The 20,429-nt window shown below is 35.3% G+C and overlaps 1 protein-coding gene across 1 annotated transcript in view; it reads right to left on the minus strand.

Annotated features, from left to right (window-relative positions):
• Positions 1 to 3,946: 3,946 nt before the first annotated feature.
• The window catches only part of NDUFS4 (NADH:ubiquinone oxidoreductase subunit S4), a 47,296-nt gene continuing 30,813 nt past the window's right edge, over positions 3,947 to 20,429 (minus strand). Inside the window, exons 3-5 of the mRNA XM_032096144.1 lie at positions 11,917 to 12,089; positions 8,412 to 8,485; positions 3,947 to 4,155 (exon numbers count right to left, since the gene is read on the minus strand). Coding sequence (XP_031952035.1) covers positions 4,052 to 4,155; positions 8,412 to 8,485; positions 11,917 to 12,089 — 351 coding nt within the window. The 3' untranslated portion in view covers positions 3,947 to 4,051. The remainder of the gene's footprint in view (positions 4,156 to 8,411; positions 8,486 to 11,916; positions 12,090 to 20,429) is intronic.

The raw sequence follows: 20,429 nt of genomic DNA on the forward strand, positions 1-20,429 counted from the left end.
CAGACGTTTATAGCATGCATTTCTTGTACTGAATCTAATGTAAAGCTAGTTTTGGTAGTCAAAAAATTGCCAATGAATTTCAAAATCTGCTATGTGAAAATGTACTTATTTATTTTTAAGCTGCATTCTCATGAGTATGTTGATGTGCCTGTTTAAAACAGTGAATTATACAGTACTCTCTGGATTACTTGTGATTTTAGAGGCCACCCATACTAGTCCTCAGTTTTCTCTCCTCCATGTTAGAGATTTGCTTCTCAAATAAAAGATACTTACGTCTTTACGTGTGCTGTTGCCTTGCTCTGTAACTTCATAAGAGACCTTTTTGAAAGCCTTCTGTAAATCTAAATGAACTGCTTGAATTACCCTGTCCCCATAACCACCAACTCCTATGAAGATTGTGAAAATAAGTAGTATCTGAAATAGCCATAGTTAGATAACTGTATCTCGCAAAACCAAACTACACAAGTGTGAAAATACAGGCAAAAGCTAGTAATCGTCCAAATTAGCTTCTCCTTTTCTAGCACATGGCCAAACTTTCAATATATGGATAAATAATTTTTCCATTTCATAGTATCCATTAATAGTCTGATTTGTTTTAAATTATCCATCAAACTGCACAGTTAAGAAATACTCTGCTAGAAATCTGAAACTGTGCTTTTAGTTTCCTGACATTCTTTACGTTCCATTGTAACATAACAATTTTAAGAATCGCAGGGCCTTTATTATTAATTTAGAAAATAGTTAATTTGAATTATGAATGATGACAATATTCCTGGTACCTGCAGGATGCACACTTGCTATCAGCTGTCAGGAAGGTGGAAACATAAATGTGCAGTAAAATAAAGAAACTGTAGTTTATTAGCGAAGTTAAAATTTCACTAAAACATTCTTGGTTTTACGCAGTAATTATAGAACTGGAGTGGCCAACCTTTCAAAACTCATGTATGAAAATGTCAAGTGGACAAGAGACACGAAAAAACCCTCAAACCTATATACCATATCCCTTGTAGAGTTGACAGGATTAAAAGCTAGTAGCATACCGGAGGAAAGATACTATGATGCTGCTTCTTTCTTTGAAGAAGGAACCTTCACCAAGACTTGACAGGAATAATCCAAAACTCATTATGATATGCTGGCTGAGACAGAAATGACAGATAATAAGCCTTTTTCAGAAAGGTTCTATGGATAGTTTGTTAGAAATGTGAAAGGACTTTGTCTCCAGCAGCAGCATGCTTTCTCCACACAACATAACTACTGAAGCCAAAACATCAACTACTTCAAATCAGCTCATTCTTTGCAGCGGGCTTTCCACAATAATGGAAGCTACAAAACTGGAAAGAAGACACCTCAATTCTACACAGCTCAGTGAAAGAATGTAAATGTAACATTTGTGGTACATTACTCTGGAATACTGCAGCTGTCTATTAATTCTTTAACACTCTTTTGCTAGTGCCATGTAAGGTGACAAGACACCTGAGATGCAAACAAATCCCACTGGGTAAAGAACATGTTCAGTTTACTTTTGAGCTTTACACTTCTTTACCCAGTAATGATTTTGTTACTTTCACAGTTTTCAAATATTCTTCCCATTAAAAGCTTAGATTAGTTGGATGCAGCACAGCTACATCTACCACCAAAATGAATTTCTAATCTCATTCAGCATTCTAATTCTTATTCAAATGAATGGCTAATCTCTATCATCAAGAATGACCTATTATGGTAGTTTACGTGTTGTGCCTTTTGATATATTCAAGCTTCAGGAGTGATTTTACTTATCACAACATATTGCAGAGTAGCTAGAAGCTGAAGTTCACCTATGAAACATTCACTTCTGAAGGCAGTTAACTAAAGACAGCCAGATCACCTTGTACAAGTTCAGTTCCAGCCTAGAGTTATAATGATTTGGTAAATTAATGAAAGGCTAAAGAATTTAGTATCTAATAGAACTTCTGATCTCTAAAATATATTCTTGCTGCAACTGATCCTCTCCAAGCTCATGCCCTCAGTATTACTTCTAGGGTTTCAAGACTGTAGTGACTATAATCAATCTATTCCCACTGTCACCATGATCATTCTTAATCCATGTAACAGGATCAAAAAATCCAAGTCCTAGGAAAATGATCAAAGGAAGAGAAGATCCTGGTCTCAAACACAACTTAAAAACATCAAGGTGGCCTGAACAATACAGAATCATAATGAACGTACCCGTTTAAAACAAACAAACAAAAAAGATTTCTTCCTTAGAAATAAAAGGTGATTTATCAAATTCTCCTTTTAAGTATTTCCATTATCTTTCCAGTAGAAACAAAGAAACAAGAAGCTGTGCTTTCTGTGGAACTGGTTCTAGTTATGAGAAGTATAGATTAACAGACAGCAATTTCACGAATTAGGTGTCCAAAGATAATGTTAGGTATCTAATACTAATCAGTCAATTCTATGGACCATGTAATTTCACAAACCAAGCTGTGTCTCAGCTGCATTAGATATCTGTGGATTTCTTGTTTTAATAATCTGACAAAGCTTGAAGATCTTAATTTAATGAACTTGCTGCTCTTTACTTAGAAAAAAACAGAAGAAAAAAACTTTTCTTATTACTGTCTTCTTAGTAGTATCAGCATATTAAGCTGAACTGGAATACAAAAAGATGCAGTAGATTCTGGCCTGTTAGGATTCCAGTTTGGTGCACTTTGGTGTTCCTGGACGACTTCAGGCTCCACTGCAGAATTCTGCATTCAAAATTCAATAGAAGATGAATTGGAATAACAGTTCTCGTCTGTGATAGGAAAATAGCAACTTCATCCAACTGGTTGATTATGCTGAAACTGGGTCAGAACCAATGCCTTAAATGAATGCTAGCCAGCATACAGGGAGCTGGTTAAAACTGAAGCAAGAATATATGCTATATAATAATAAAATCTGGGCAACATAAGATAGTTTTATGCCTCCTTTTAGCTAAAAGCTAGTGCACAGCACTCACACCAGTACTTAGGTCTATGTGGACAGAGATGTCTCAACAGTATCTTTTGTGACAGCTGGGATAAAACTCTCAGTTGCATAAGAAAAAGGTACAACACCCCCCCATTTGTAATACATTTCACTTATCATATGTCAATACCATAACTTGTTAAGTTAAAGTGAATAAAGCAACAGCCAAAGATATATAACCAAAGATTCCAAATACAACATTGTGCATTTTTAAAACTAATAATTTAACACCATTTAAGACAAATTGAGTTTAGTATATATACTTGCTGTTAAGGCTGAGATGCTATCATCACATCTCCTGTTAAGCAACAGGAAACCTCAATTCAGATAAACATGTAAATAGCAATAAAAGACCCAGAACTATAATTAAGTAATTAGTATATGCTGATACTGTATGAGGCACCCAACTATTCTGACTTAATTTGTGAATATTTAACTGGCTTAGTTTCACATTTCAAGAACATCACAGAGAAACAACTGCAATCTTAATCTTTTGGACTAAACCTCCTCTATAACCAAAACAAAACCCAGTGCTTTCTATTCCAGTCATGAATTCTTCTGGAATAATGAAAGTAGTAATTTCAGCAGAAAGGAGTTATATAACATACATTTATACAGAACGGTCTTGAGTTATACCCATCCTTTGCTCTTCAACTGCCAAAACTGTCCTGTATTGAAAGAAAAAAACCCCAGCTTTTATTCAAAGACTTTTTATATGCAAAGCTTATTGAACTTACTAAACTTCAGAAGTTTAAACAGGATAGTAGATATAAAATTACCATCAAAGATTAATCATAATCTCTAAAGTTGCAGCTGATTTCAAACATTCCTTTTGATATTCCTAGTAAAGCAATTTTTTAGAAGTATGAACACTTCAAATCTCCTCTATTTATAGGGAAGTTTGTAACAGGTTCAATTGGAGACATCAAAAACATTTTAAATAGACATCACAAGACACATATGTAGTTTAAAGGTCAAATTTATTAGGAGATTAAGAGATGTATTATACATGGACTATAAATATAGCACAGCTGACTTTATTCACAGTCACACAGCCAATGCCAACCTATTTTGTAGACACTCTTGTTCTTTTGTTCCAAGAAAAATTTGCGCCATAAGACTTGGATTTAGGTTTTGGAATCTTCTTCTCTTCAACATCGTAACTCCAGCCTAGAGGTTATGCGGCAGGGGAAGACAAGAAACAACGAGAATTATATTCTCAGCATACAATATACAGCAAATGCAACTTAAAGGTTTTAGATTTAATATGTTTTTCTCCATGTAGGCACCCACTAATCTATTCCTTTCTAGTTGGCAATGGAGAATACTGAAACGTGGCTAATAACCATCCTGTGAGATGGCAAGACCTGACCATACTACAGACAACTTGACAGTCACCGATGAAAAGCTCAACAGGGAAGACTGACTGTGCTGTAAGTTCATGGCTCCACAACTCCACAGCACCTCAGAAGCACTAAGGCCCTGTGTATGTTGGCACAGGAAATGAAGAAGATAAGAAAAAACATGGAAAAAAATAACATATAGAAGATCAATCTCAAAGGCTGGGAGACAATGGAGACCTTGGAAAGCTAGAAAAAAAAGAAAGGTAGGAGGACCAAAAAAATGAAGAGGAAAGAAAAAACTTCAACATTAGAAAGGAGTTTAATACTTAACATTTTTTATAAGAACATAAAAAATTAGGAGTAAAAAGAAAAGGGAATGAAGTGATAGAAGACAAGTAAATTATGTGATAGTTAAGCAAGAGAAATGCTTAAAAATGTCAGAAAAGAGGAGGTGGAGACATTAGTGTTTATGTAAATCAAAATGCAAATTGGTTGCAGCCTCCAGGTGCCTGGAAAGTTGCCAGGGCAGCACTCAGTATTCCGAAGTTTGGTCTCTTTAGCTGCAATATTTCACTCAAAGTTGAGATACTTCAGTTGAAGCTAGAAGTGGTTAAATATGCAGTTTTAAGTGATACTCATAAGACAGTACTTTTCTTCCTTAGTTTTAAAACTGAAAGTTGTAAGCCCCAAAATGTTTAACATATATCTGAATTTTTACAGTTAAGGTGCTCACAGTAAACAGTCAAGATACACCTACACACCAGAATGTTCTGTAAGATACACAAGTTGTCATGTCACTGCCTCATTTTTGTGTATTCACAAATGTCACACAAACATTTTCTTCATGTTTATTAGTCCCAACCAGTGTTAATTTCCAAGTTAACTACTCTCTGTAAGAAACACTGAATAGAGATTTTAAAAACATATTCTTTCCATCTGTGAGAACACTGGCTTTTGCCTCCTGTTCTGATTAAAAATATAAGCTTGAGTAAACAGCCAGAACTAGATCCAGAGACAGACTTCAGTATTGCAACATTCAGCATTGTAACACCTAACATTGAGACATTTGGCTGCTGGAATGGAATCTACAGCCCCAAGGTATTGCTTCATCTTTTTATACACTAGATGGAGAGGGGCCGAGTGCCTCCAAAAGAGATTTGCAACTGCCAGCACAATGACTTGCACTGCCATAGATATCCAAAATACATAAGGTTAGTTACATCTAACTAAAAATTGCAAGAGGCCACCATATGTGATTAGGTTCCACACTTTGGAACAGACTCCTTCAGACCAGCACTTTGAGTTGTTCATGACGGAGAGCAGAGGTCACTTTTATAAAAATACCAGAATGGTGGGGGGAGTTACTCTTGCCCAGAGCCCTGCCATACAATCCAAGTAGACAGAAAGCAGATTTCACCGTCTCTGGAAGAACACCCTCACCACCTGACTAAAGGTTATTGTGGAGTAGAAAAACTCTCCATCCTTGTTACTTAAGCTGTATGTTTTTAAACAACTGCTTCAGTGATGTCAGACAGGACAAAAAAAAAATTAGGTCAACAGTCAGAACTTTTAATTTCTTCCAGTTTACAATGTTTCCTCCTTGCCTGGACCTCAGACCATTCTCAGCAGTAATATTTTGGACAGCAATGTTTCCTGTTAAGTGTATCCAGCACTGCTACTCCAGCGTTAGAAGGCACATCAGATGGGGCAGGCAGAAAGACAGCTTGTCTTACCTCCTTAAGTTCTTTGGTGAGAAAGAACTCTGAGTTTACCAACTGTACCAAAATAACCTGCAATATCTAGAATTTTCAGAAATTAAACTCTAGGTTCTTAAGGAATTTTGTAATGGAAAATTTGTGTGGTTCATACAGGAGGAACAGAGAGAGTTAAGTATTTGTGTTTGTAGACCTAGATATGTCTCAATACTATCTTGGTTAAGAAGCTAACTTCCAGTGTAAATGTGTGCCTAAATTTCTAATGTATTTTAAAAAGCATAACTAAATAATGTAAAATTTGTATTTCTAGCTACATATGATACTGAAGCTATCACTACAGAAAATATTATGCACATATCATATGCATAAATTAAAATGAAATCACAATTTAGGCAAGCCAGTATCTACAGAAAAGTTTGGTGCATCTCAATTATGGTAAAATTAAGAGTGCAAACTCTTAATTTTATCATAATACTGAACTACTAATATTAATACCAAGTCATAGCCCTAGTTTATTTGGTTTCGTGCACAATGGAGTAATTTCTAACTCAGTAAAAGCATAAACTTTCTACACTGAATAAATGCATTTTACTTGAATCTGCATTTTGAAAGTACAAATATAGCATCTACAAAGAGATGACATAAGCAGCTCATTACATTAATTTTTCTCTCTTGTATGCTGAATTGTTCAAGAAATAACATGAACAACACAGAAGCATGAATGCAACTATATACCAAATTCTCCCAAATTTCGTATTTGTTCATTAAACAATAAAAACCACTAATAAAATTGCACAATTATCCAATGCAAATATGATCCTATTAATTTCTTAGGAGTAGAACTTATTTTTCAATAAAATTAGGACTATTAAACCAAAAAAAATTCCATTCAAAGAGGAACAGACAAATTAAATACTAGCCTTTACCATTAAAAAGTGCAAATAAATTGCACATTAAATGGTTTGGTTTCTTAGATGTATAGGTTAATGGACTTACAATGTTTGTGGTGCACAACATCAACCATCTAACAACTCTGCATAATTTGGTCTGACCAAGGAACTGTACTATTTACCCCAGACTAAATACAGTTGGAAGCTGAAGACCACAGGGAAGACTTCTGAAGAAGCTTACGCTTCATGTGTATTATTCCTGGCTTTATCTCAACGTAATTAATCTTCTTCACATCCACAGGGACTAAGCATCAAGATTAACTTTTTAAGGAAAATTGAGTTGATTTAGAAGAAAAAAAAGAAAAGAGAGCAGCAAAAAAACATGCTAACATGAAAAAGGACTGCTGAATATTCAAAAGGCTGAGATTATGGGTACTGTTTGTGGTACCATCATTCTGTAAGGAAATACAAGCCTAACTAACGAAATAAGTTTATAGATACATTCCCTCTGATATATCATCAGCTTAAAAAATTATTAAGTGATGATACTGGCTTTTCTACTGTCTTTTTCACAAGAACCATCATCAAGTGTATGTGTTTAGACTCTCATGCTAAGAGTTAGGCGTAACATCCTCAATCTAAAGGTTCTTCATGGGGAGCAGTGAGGGGATGTGCTGATCTCCTCTCTGGTGACCAGTGACAGGACACAAAGAATGCAATGAAACTACATCTGGGGAAATCCAGACTCAACAACAGTAAAAGCATATTGACTGAAAGAGTGGTTGGTCATGGGAACAAGCTCCCCAGGGAACTGACCAGGACAACAAGCCTGTCGGAGTTCAGTGATTATCTGGGCGATGCTTTTAGTCACACTGTTTACTTTTAGGCAGTCCTGTGAGGAGCAGTGAGTTGGACGTGATGATCCTCTTGGGTTCCTTTTACAATAAATCTGTGCTGCAACACAGCCAAAAATGAAGTCCAACATGCTTACTTGGTAGTCATTTTAGTTTTTCTGATTATCAAATATTCACAAGCGCTCTGACAGTTTCCCTTAGTAAGAACTGAGATGCTCATGTTAAGCCTTCAGGCAAAGAACACATTGCCATGTAGCCGGAACACCAAGCCTGGGATACACTTCAAGTATTAACTTTCCTTCAAGACCTGAGCAAGGTCTCATTCAGCTCTCATTCAAAACGGAGATACTTGCAAAAGCATTTTAATATTAATATTACATTTTAATATTAATGACTGAAACACCTTTCTAGAGAGTGGAAAGTCTAGATTCAACGCCTTCAGCACCCTTGGAAATATCCCCCATTCCTATTTTCCTCCTCCTCTTGTAGAACACTAGCAGTCTACCAATTCTGCAGAACAGAGGGAAGGTACTTTATCCTGTACTTATTCTGTTGTTAATACTTTGAGATCAAGATTGCCTATAGAAGGATGAACCCCTCATAGCCCATTCGTACAATACATACCATTTTTTTCAGCAAAAGCAATGGCATCTTCTTTAGTAGAGAAAGTAAGAACCATGTTGGATAAAGGATCAGCTCTGTAAGAAATCAGATGACAATTTTTAGGCAGATCGGAAATAGAAAAAAATTATATCTGTATCTCAAATATTAAAAGCTGTATTACACAGCTCACTTTAGTATGCCAACTCACAAAACCTTCAAAACACTTTTTAAAATTATTTCCAGGGTCAGCACTTATTTTCTGCAGAGTACTGTTTTATTCTTTCAGTGTGTTAAACTTCCCTCACAACTACTTGCAAAAATTAATTGGGTTAGTAGACAAACATGTCTAACCACTTGCTGAGGTTATAGTAAGTGCTCTGCAATACTCTTTTTAATTTAGATCTGTAAAATCCCTCTCTTTTGGTAAGGTTTAAGGTAATTCTGAACATTTCAAGGAGACCAAGACTCTGTAGAGCAGCTAGGGGAAGAAAATCTCAGAGAGAAAAGAGCAGAATACTTAAGTGAGAAGAGAAGGAATTGAGCAGAAACTGCAAAGTCCATAAAAAATATTGAGAGTTCTGCTTTGGCTGAGGTCACATGACCTCCACAATTTATTCCTATACAGCAAGCAAGATCACAGGCCTCAACAAAAAATGAAGCTCCAAAATGCAAATTGCTAGCTAACTAATTACATAGTGGTTAGTTTTAGATGACCACCTATTCTTAAACTGCATTTTTGAAAGGAATGGAACACCATAAACCCCTTTGAAACAAATTAAAATCTCAGTTAAAACATGAAATTGCCTTATTTATTGCTATAAAAGCTCAATTTAAGAACAATGGCAAAGGATGAAAAAAAAAAAAAGAGAGGGGTTCTAACTCTTAAAGAAATGAGATACTGGTAGTAGCAGCACAAAGATAGATAAAGCCTCCCTGAGACAACACTGCCTATGAGCCTGGGAGACAACTGGAAAGACAAGACCAAATTGCAACAAACTATTGAAGGAGCTGCCTCTCAACTGTTCTCTCTTTGAAGCTAGAAGGATAAATGAAGAGAAAAGACCTAAGATACACTGAACTCTCTACAATAAAGGACAAAGCCTGTGACTGGCAAAGGGGGAGGGGAAAAGGGGGAATCTCGCTTCCAGCAAAGACAACAGTGTAATTTTATCTGATGTACACATGGAAAAATGGAATTCACTATATATCCAATATATTCTCCAGTAAAAAAAATCACAAACAAACGAACAAAAAACACACAACAAACAAACAAAACCAGGATAAAGACATAAATTACACTTTTGCAAGCCACTGCGATAGGCTCTCTTAAAGACATTTAAAGATTTCTCTTAAAACAGCAGTAAGTGAATTAGGAACTAAGAATTAGTTCATGACATGACCAGGGGAGAATGAAGTGGCCCCAGTGTACTGCAATATTGTGACAACTTTTGCTTGTTGTTATTCTCTTCCACGATTTCGGTTAGAAAAATCTTTTCAACACTACTAAAAAGGAACAAAGAAGCTTTAAGTCTGAAGTGTAGTGAGGTACCAGTGCCCATTCAGTACTGCAAATATGGCAAAAGCCTTCCCGGACAGAGGTAGATGGGAAATGAGAATTTTGCAGAAATTATTTCTTCTGTTTTATGTGGAATAATCTTTCATTCAATCTAAATACACTTCTGATTTATTTCTATAAATGAGCTATCCGTGTGAGCAAACTTGATTTCAGGATGTCCAGGATGACGTCCTGATAGTGTCAGCAGTTCCAGTGCTGCAGAATTTCCTATACCTACCCCAAATTCTTTCATCAGTCACTGAAAACTAGGATTCCACATTTTGTTCTCTTAAGAGATCTCATACAATGGAAACGTCACACTTGCCACGTTTCTTTGTTTACAGCTTTATATTATAAGGTGTACTTGAGAACTGCCTTTAGGCATTCTAGTAATGAAACCTCCCAACTAAAAAAAATGCCACAGTTCCATTTTACTTAGATCTATAACTGGATAATCTTCACTGAAGAAGAGCCCCAACAGCCAAGAAACAGCAAGTGCAAAAAAACCCCTAACCCCAAACAAGACTAAAATGACAGAAATATAGGAAAGACCTAGAGGTAAATAAGTATATTGAGTTCAGAGAAAAAAGAGCTTTAATATGTAGACCCTAAACAGCTCTAATCCACTAATCCCATTACATTATTCAAAAGGAAATGGGAAAATGTCTAAGAAATGTTCTTTGCAGAAATTAAATCTCAAGAGAAAAAACTCTTAGGTATTTTTGGGTGTTGAATGGTAACACCAGAGTCTACACTAACACTTTTTACAAGAATGCCTTAAAAATGAACAGATGCAAACTAATTTACAAAACCGTTAACCTAGCAGTGTCAATTCTCAACAGAGCACTTGCTTTTATTCTACCTGGAGCTTGCTTACCCACGAGAAATTCCTTTCCCTACCCCAAAATAAAAACGTATGTAGAGCCTCCTCAAATTTTTATGAGAGATCAATGCAACAGGAAGACTTGATTTCAGAGTTACTTTGAACTAAATTTCTGGATATACTCATGTTATAAATAAAAAAAAAACCTGTGACTGGATTTGGAATGTTAATAAATCTCAAAAAATGCATCCTCAGGTAATTTAATGTTTAAGGTTTTAAAGTTTTCTTTCATAGAATTTTGTATTCTTTGATCATAAGTGCTAATATGATTGTAGCCAGGTATTTTCAGTACACATTTTATCCTTTCTGAAATTTGAAAAATAATCTTTAGTGGCTGACTTTGGTTTATGTATAATAATTAACTATTCTCAATATGCCTCAAAGGAGACAGGTGCAAATCAAAATTACACTATTTTCAGAGGAATTGCTGGCATAGTTTTCAGAGTCTACAGGAATTCTAACCATGCTGTGAAATGCAGGTAGTGTATTCATATAAGGGGGAAAAAAAAGAATTAAAAATTAGATGCATCCAAATTGTAATTACATCTCCAAATTACAGCATATCTAGCTAAAAGTAGTTCCTTTCTGTACTTTTTGTGTATTTAGGAGTTTTTAATACTAATATTGACAATATTTAAAGAAACAGTGTAATATTTTAAATAGCTTGGTTTGTTGTGTTTTATTTATTAGTTATGACTCCTCATTTTAGATCCTCAAGATAAAAAAAAAATCCAGAAGTACTGTTGGTTTTGTTTAAAAGATGCAATTGAGAGCTGAGAATGATTTACTACTTTATGTAACTAATGACTTTCTGGCCCTGATGCTGCCACACAGTAACATCACCACAATGTAATCATTGAAATTTCTGGTTGTTAACATCTTTTTCAAACTCTTCCAGATGATGTTGTGAGTAAAAATCTGCTTTTAAACTTAACAGATCATAAATCATACAACAAACAAACCCAACCACTTACTGTAAGTACTGTTAAAACACAACCAGATTTACAGGTAGAAAGGATATTTCAGGTTTAGATTACTAGTGAGCCGAATACAGAAGAAAAGTATTTTCAAATTCAGTAAGTACTCACGTAGATGCCCAGCCCATCAAAGGGTTCTCCCAGCGCTCCCTGTTATCAAATTCCATCTTCCACTTCTTTGTATTGTTAAGTCCTGACTGCATTGCATTACGTGCTGGAACAAAAATGTGAACTTTCCTGGTTTTGATGTGCTCATCTGGAACACCAGTTAAAGTAGTAATATCCTAAAAAAAAACATAATGTGACTTGTTAAAAAGAGGTTTGTAAGAGGGTTGTAAAATAATATTGCTTATGCTTTTTACATAATTTCATACCTTTTTTAAAATTACAAAAACTGAAAAAAATTTAGAGAAGTACATTATTATTTCAACTAAAAACAACGGAAGGTGACATATGTTAGGGCTGCTATCGTTCTGCTTCCCCAGCTGAGTTAGGTTTTGCTTGGATCAGTTACCTGACCCTGCTCACTTCCCACCTACAATACAGGTAGTGCCAGAGGAGGGACTGGACATTTCCCCCCATCCTTCTCTGTCCACAGCTGCAAAGTCAGGACTGCTTCAACTTGCACCAGCTAAAGCAAACATGGAAATGTGCACACGCTTTCTTGCTTCAGGAAAACATTAGAGCACAGACTGAAATACTGACAAATTCTAAAATTTTACATTACCATTAGGAGACTCAACTTCATATGAACAAGACTGTTTACCAAAATACTTGCCAGCCAAGTATGTGCTGCACTGCAAGTGCTTTCCCTTGGGCTTAGCTCTGTATAGAGTTAAGAGACACCAACACCTATGCTGACTCAAGAAGCTATGCTTAGCATGAAGGAAGAGGCAGAAGGTAGTGTCTTTTGCACAATATGCTACTGATTGTTTGAGACTGCAGAGCAGGTACTAGAATTCAGCTCTCTTCTTTCTCTAGTCATTAGTTACTACATAAAGTTGACCTCCTCTTCGTGTTTCAAGCTATGACTCAGCATTTGACAGTCAGTTCTGTTGATGTTCAAGATCAAGAGATGCACATTTGATGCTAGTAACAGTCTTCAGTATATTTGTGAAGGACAAATTTATTTAGGAGATTCCAACCTTCAAAGAAAAAAAAGATATATAACGTTGTATACAACCAGTAGTAGGATGCCCTCCCCTACTAGGGAGGGATGAGCCTTGTTGAGGGCCTCCCCAAATAAACCTAAGAAAGATAAATCCTTCAAACCAGCCTAAAAATATTAACTGACTTTAACAAAGTGTAAGATAGGGAAAAACCTCACAAGAATTGCTATGAAAAATTACCCTCAGCACCATCTGATATAATTAAAGTGAACATTCTCACTAAAAACTAAACAGTAATTATATAAAATTAACCTGTCAGTTCACCCTAGTAAAGAGTGAAATCAAACATCAAATCCATCTATCTCTAAGGGGACTAAACTACTCCTGTTCCTTACATACTTAAAAGGCCAGTGGGAGCTCCTCAGTCTCCCTCCTTCCCCTCCTCTTCTGTCTCTCCAGGAGCAAGTAGTAAACCGGTAACAGTCCAGAAAACTGCAGCAAAACTTTGGGCATATTGAACTCATCTTGACAGTATTGCCATGACTTGAATGAAAAGAGAAACAAGTTTAAGTAGAACACTGTGGTTTTACATAAACGTACCTAGTAACTTTATGGGATTTTGCTTTGTGGCAAACTTAAAACTTCCTGATGCAATCACCAGACCATTCTTTGAAATGCAGAAGTTCTTCTTTTCAATTTTACTTCAGAAAATAAATTTTGGGAGATCAGTCCCTCAAAACTACAAGAGGCAGGAAGTTTAAAGCATTTGACTTGCATTTGCTATTAGGACTGAAGGGGCAACAAACAAGCATCCTCACTAGCTTTCCAACTTCCGACATTTCTACCCAAACTACCAAAAGAAACTGTCAAAGTATCTTAACAATTCCATCATAAATGCTTTCATTAGGACCAAATCATGCTTATTTTTAGTATGAGACTACCAGTGATATGAAAGAGAAGCAGTACCAGCCACTGGAATGTTGCAACACCTATATAAAAATACCTTCTGACAGACTGGCATTTCTCACTGGTGAAGCTTAAACTGCAATTTTAGGAGGAATTTGCTTAAATTTTTTCTGATTTGAACTGGCAAAGTGCTTTGTTTAACAAAAAGAAGTTTTTACCTGCAGTAAAGTTTGGTGAGGATTCAAAGTTTCAGCATGCTTATTTATACAAATAGGCTGAAATATTAGTCTTTATTTTTGTATTTAACAAACGTGAGGAAATGTAGTAATATTCCCAAAAAATTTATTTTTCTGCTCCCAAACAATATGGTATGTGCAAAAATGCTGGGGTTGTTATCATCAAACACTTCCAGATACGTCAACTTCAAAACAGCTCAAAATTATGATTATTTTTTACTATTATTAATCTCAGGAACTCGTAAGTCCATTATGTATTTTATGCTTTAGAAAAAAAACTTTAGAAGTTTTTGAATTCTTCCAGAATAATCTAGAAGTACTAAAATTAAGATACTATGTTAAATAACATTATGGACATACACTATTTTCTCCCAGAAATATTACACAGAACACAATCTAAAAGGAGGGTTAAAACCAGAAAAAGCTATATTTATGAGATAACCATAGTAAAGAAATGCCTAGACTTGTTTATCTGGATGAAAGTAAAACCAAAACCTCAGACAAACCCTTCAAACCATGTTTTTTTCGGGCACTCAGCTCTAAATCAAGGTTATTTCACTAATAATATAGGATTAATCCCATAAAAATCTTTTCAAACTGAAAATTAAAACCTGCCTGCTTTCTAAAATGGAAATATCTACATGGTGTTGCTAGCTCTCCATACTACATTTATTTCAGCTACAGTTTCCATGCCTTCTGGGAATCTAGCAATCATTTATTGATATCTTCCTATTTTAAAAGCTGGCAATTGAACAGACAGTTGTTAGGACAATGAGTTTCTGGTTGCTGAAGCTCAAGTTGTCCTGACATAAAATCACTGATTTTGCTTGCTGTAGACATGTAAGGTACTGTAGCATAGCTGAGCTGTTGCCAAAGATATGGAATAAAAAGGCTTGGCATCTATCACATACTTGACACCTAAAGAGCACAGAAGCTCTAAGATTCCTATTCCCTGTAGGCGCACTCTTAGTCTAGACAAACTGATTTCTCACACTTTTAAAATGCATTACAACACTCTATTGTGATCATTTCATCCACACAGCTCCAGCTAGTGACAGAAGAACCTGTCCTTTAAGCGACATTTCAATGGGCTAAAGCTCCCGCTCCAAGATGCCATTAAAACAATATAATACTTGAAAAGAACTATGCTGCATTGGGTTGAACTCTTTACTGGGTCTTCAGTGCTTTGTTCTGAGTTCAAGTTCTCATTGAAACTACCTGTGAACCAACCTTCCAAAACAAAGATATTTTTGACAGCTGGTTTCACATTACTATTTTTTTTAAAGTGTTCCTTAATGAATTTTGCTGTATTAGCATATTAAGATACTAGTGAGGTATTCAGCATTCAAAATCTTAAAGATATGAGATGACAATATAAAAGACTTGAGATTTGAACTGTATAGGTTTACTTTACTAAAAATTAATAACCCTGCTTCACATTTTTAAAACAGGCTGTCATCTAAAAGGTGCATTCTGACATTGTGTTTTTCTTAATATATATATTCTTTGAATAGCAAACTGAATTTTTTTTGTAACTCAAGAAAATTTTAATACTCATTTTGAGGCATTTTGTCTCTTCTTGGAATAAGCTGAAAGGGACAAAATACTTTTTTTTTAAACAGCAGAAACCACATAAAATTGCTTACAAACGTAGGGATTTTCTTTATTATAACTTATATTACTTAAGAATGCTTGTCACAGTGGAAAGCCTACTAAAGCTGTTCTGGAAAGGGTAATAAGAAACGAAATGTGCTATGCAGGAAGGAGAAAAACTGATTCACAGAGGCAGTGTCAATGAAAGCACTATTCAGCATGAAGATGACTTATAAAGGAAATGAGAATTTCCTTCTTTTAAGTACTCCACTAATAGCACAAATTCCAAAGGGGACAAGAAATGGAACTCTCTAATTAAAGGAAAGAGACAAAATGATTGAAAGTAGCTCTGAAAACAAATGGTTTTGAATAGATGGGTCAGGTGTGCATAAAGGTGTCATGTTTCTTCTACGGCATTTCTTTCACCACAAAGACAGAAACTGTACATAACCACTATTAACTACCTACAGTTTAGCACTACCCCCTCTTTTTTTTTTTTTTTTTTTTAATAAAGGAAACAGGGAACAAGCAATGGGAAGTTGATGTCAAAACACAGAAAAACCTCCCAGCAAGCTTCCAGCAACCACCCAGGATTTAGAGTCTTGCTAGCTGCTCTCTTTTCAATACCAGAATTTCACACATTTCAATGACCATTATGACTTCAAAGAATCAAATTTTCATCATTGTCCGTCATCTGCCGGTTGATTTGTATAAAGGAGTTCTTCTGCATGCATTCCAGACAAAGGGCTCCTTACTTTCGTGGCTATATATCAAGTTTAAAAGTTCTATTTGTGACAGTTGTGTCTGTGGTAAATTAGGGTAACACTGAAGGAGTGCAGCTGCTCTGCAGGAACCTCCTTTTTGGCATCATTTCACTTAAATAAAAACTGAATAATTAGCTTCTGCCTTTATTAAACCACAAAAATGCCACTGGCCTTAGCAATTACTTCCGGGTGCCCCACCTACTTAACCTCAATAGTTTTACACTTGTTAGAATGAAGAGAAAGTAGAAGTTTTCTGTACTTTATAGGAGTTTACAACAGCTTGCTCTCTTCCCCACCGCCAACATGTTTTACTAGACTAAGTACGTAAAGTTTTGCTGTAAATTCATGTTGCAATTCACTTTATTTAAAAGTTGTTCTATCAAAGCACAGAACATCTTGCATAATACCCACAAACTAGCTGCTGTGAAAAGAATTTTTTATTTAATGTGCTCAGCTGCTTAACTGTAAGTCAGGATGAGAACATTTATGTTTCAACATTTCAGTACAATATTTTTGAAGGAAATGCAAGAGAACAGAATCTGCTATATAAATTGCAAGTGGAAAAATGGAGCAGAATGAACTAAACATGGTCAGACAACGTTTATCTAATAGCTACAGACAAAACAAGGGGAAAAAGCATATTTGCCCTTAGGAAACTTTGTATCACACAGGATACAGTTTTCTTTCAGGCTTCACAGTCATTTTGCATTATCACAGTAAACGGTGAACAACATGGTATTACTCATAACATATTCTCCCATGTAGCCATCCTGCAGAATGATTAATAAAGAAGCTGAAAAAAGCACCTGAAGAACTGTATTTTTAAAAAGAAAACCAAACATTCTAAACAGGAAACAGAATTTGATAGTAACAAAGATTCCATTTAAAGAAAATGTCTTTTCACAAGCAGTTTTGTAAAAAATTAAAGAGAAACTGAAAATGAAGAAAAGTAGGTCTAATAGAAGCAGAAACCATCACACTACTGGAATCAAGCTAAGTCCACTATAATACTTTTTAGATTGCTGACTGCCATTACGTAAAGGAAGTGTCAGCATCCAAAACAAGCACTGGTAGCTTCAGCATTTCTATTCATCAGTTTGTATTTCACAGCTGAGGCAATACTGTAGCAACCATGATGTCTGAGCATTCACTGCAGTTACAAAAATTCCTTGAGAACCTCCCTGTTGTCCTGCTGCAAAGGCTCACTACACTTCACCAGTATTTTACATACTTAATATTATTCTGTACTTGCTTATATAAGAGACTACAAATAAAATGGCGTAACACATTCCACATGCCATTAAACCAACATCTCTTTGAATCTGTGATTTGAGAAAAACACAAGGAAAGAATAATGGAATAATGATTGGAATGTTCCTTCACAGTAGTAAGTAGAAAACATCCTTCTCAACAGCCCTTCTTTCACATCTTTAAAACACTTCACTTGAAGTCTGCAGTACATCCCCAAATTCTGTATTCACATCTCCTCCAAAAGTCACAGAAAATTGGTATTTATAAAAGTGATTACTGGCAACTTATGGAAAAAGCTGCTGAGTTGTGCTTTTGTTAGTTTAAACTACAACACTGAAAAGAAAAACAAAAATCTATGATTCTGCACCTCTCAGTACCCTAACAAGACTCAAAACAGAGGCGCATTTTTCTTGGCACACTTGCAAAGAATACCTACCATATAGCCTGCATTCTGATAGACAAGTAAACAACATTTCAGAAATTTAAAAATGAAACAGTTGAAACACCTAAGTCCCACTTTCAGCACAGACATATTATTTCATGTTCAATATCATTTTTCTGCCAAGAAAAAATCACAAGCAACAAAAATGTGTTAATACTGCATTTTTTTTTCCTGTAACAGTATGTCTTAGCTGTGTAGATGTTGTCTGGGTAAATAAAAAAACATTAAAAAGAAAGGAAATCAAATAGCTGGGTTTACACTTTGGTTTCTCCATATATCTGAAATTAAGAAAATCATTATTAAATGGAGGAAAGCTGGGGCAATCAGGGACAGAGTATACTTCACAAAAATAGATTAATGTTGCTACTAGTACTCATAAGAGACTTTAGGGTAGATGTGATGCTCTTCAAACTGACGAAATGACAAACAGTATGATTATCTTGAACAAGGTGGAAAAAAGTCTGAATTACAGAAGATCTCGCAATTACTTTTTCTTGTATCCCAACAATATTTAGAGAAAGCATACTTTCTAGAACTCATCCAAAGCATATGTAAGCAAATGTTTTGCTCGCACACACACACACAAGTGGCTGGGTCTTTGAAGTCTTTTAAAAATACAATTTTCTACTGTGCACAAATTTCAAGCACTCAGCTAGAAATTCACAATGCTCAGATTAAAAAACATGCAAGGAAATAAATTAGTGAAGAATAAGACTACAGCCATATTTTTAGATGACAGACTTTCAAGTCAAAGAAGAGGCAGTCTTAATTTATCTGCATTTAGAAAGAGGATAACCAAGCAATTGAAACAATCTGATTTATCTTACAGTAATTTACATTATGGCAACACTTCACTGCTGTACTACCATAAGCAACTGCTCTTACAGATTCTGTTTCTCAGTGGAAAATAAGAGAACAGGCAGGAAAGAGCTTTGAAGGAAAGCAGACAGAAGTACTAGCAGATAGACACTACCTAGGATAAAGAACTTTGTACCTATTCCCCTGGTTAGTTCAATTTTGTATGTACTATTAAATAAATAGCATATTGTAGTGTACTTGTAGCTCAGTGGTGGCATGTTTTTCAAACATCATTTATTCAGTTTGCAGTTCTGATTACTTATAATATAATCCTAGCGTAAGTCACAGTAAGCAGATTGTCTTGCAAAGCTAAACACAGTATTTCAATAATATCTTGGTGAATTATTCATTACCGATGACTTATAGTCTATAAAATGCAGTTTTGATCATGGACACCAAGAGCCTTAACCAGCAATTCAGGATGAGGTCTTCATATCTGAAGTGAAAGCCAAAATTCAGGCTACTCTTGTGCACTGGAAAAAAATTTTGTATTTTCTCTATGTTTCTGATGCCATTTTAATAAAGTACTTACTTTCAACATTCATTAGAAGTTAGGTGTACTTACAAAATAAACCATAAACATATGATTTAAATGAATTTTTTAAGATTACGGTTTTTCAGGAATTCTGTCAGGAACAAAAAAATTAAGTGTTATGATCTGCTTTATGCCCATCTGAAAACCTTACAAAGCTTCCTTTGAAGTATCAATAAGAACATTTCAAAGTAAGGCCCCAGTAGAGTTCCCAAATTCAGGTATCACTTGTTCCATAATCGTGAGCCTTTAGAAAGGGTTTCAACTGATGTTAATTAAATATTAAGGGAGCTTTTTCTCAAAGCTCCCTTATCCATTGAAGCTCCAAAAGACCCAAGGGAGCAAAACATTGAGAGCCTGCAGGGAACCGGGAAACTACTTACACACAGGTAGTAGAATTGCTGCTGTGAGGCAGGAACACCTTGGTCAATTCCTAATCCAACCTGGACAGCAAATATTCTAAGGTCTGAGTTGTTGAGTACCCATTTGAATGTACAGCAACATCTTAGGAACTGATAACTCTGGTAAGGTTTTCTATGATGAATTCAAATCATAAGAAATATTATCACTACAGTGTATGAAACATTAATTGTGAATTCAGTTTTAACTAACTAACAGTGTCCCCAGGCTGGAAGCTAGAGCAAAGAATACTAAAATTTAAATTCCATTATCATGCATTTTCTAGTGTTCTTTTCCTCACAACCACCAATTAATTAATTCCCTATTGAATGGTAGTTATGGAGCAGCATTTAAGGTTTAAAATTTAGCAAACTATTTAGGGTTCTGTTTATTTAAAAAAAGGTACCCATCAAATGTGAGGGTGAAAAAAAGGGCAAAAAGTAGCGTTTTAAAGTTTAGCTTGGCAGTTCTGTCAAACTACTGTATGGTCTGCTACTAAGAACAGTATCAGGAAATTCAACCAATGCCTGCCTT

Source organism: Corvus moneduloides, chromosome Z, assembly GCF_009650955.1.
Source record: "Corvus moneduloides isolate bCorMon1 chromosome Z, bCorMon1.pri, whole genome shotgun sequence".
Taxonomy (NCBI): domain Eukaryota; kingdom Metazoa; phylum Chordata; class Aves; order Passeriformes; family Corvidae; genus Corvus; species Corvus moneduloides.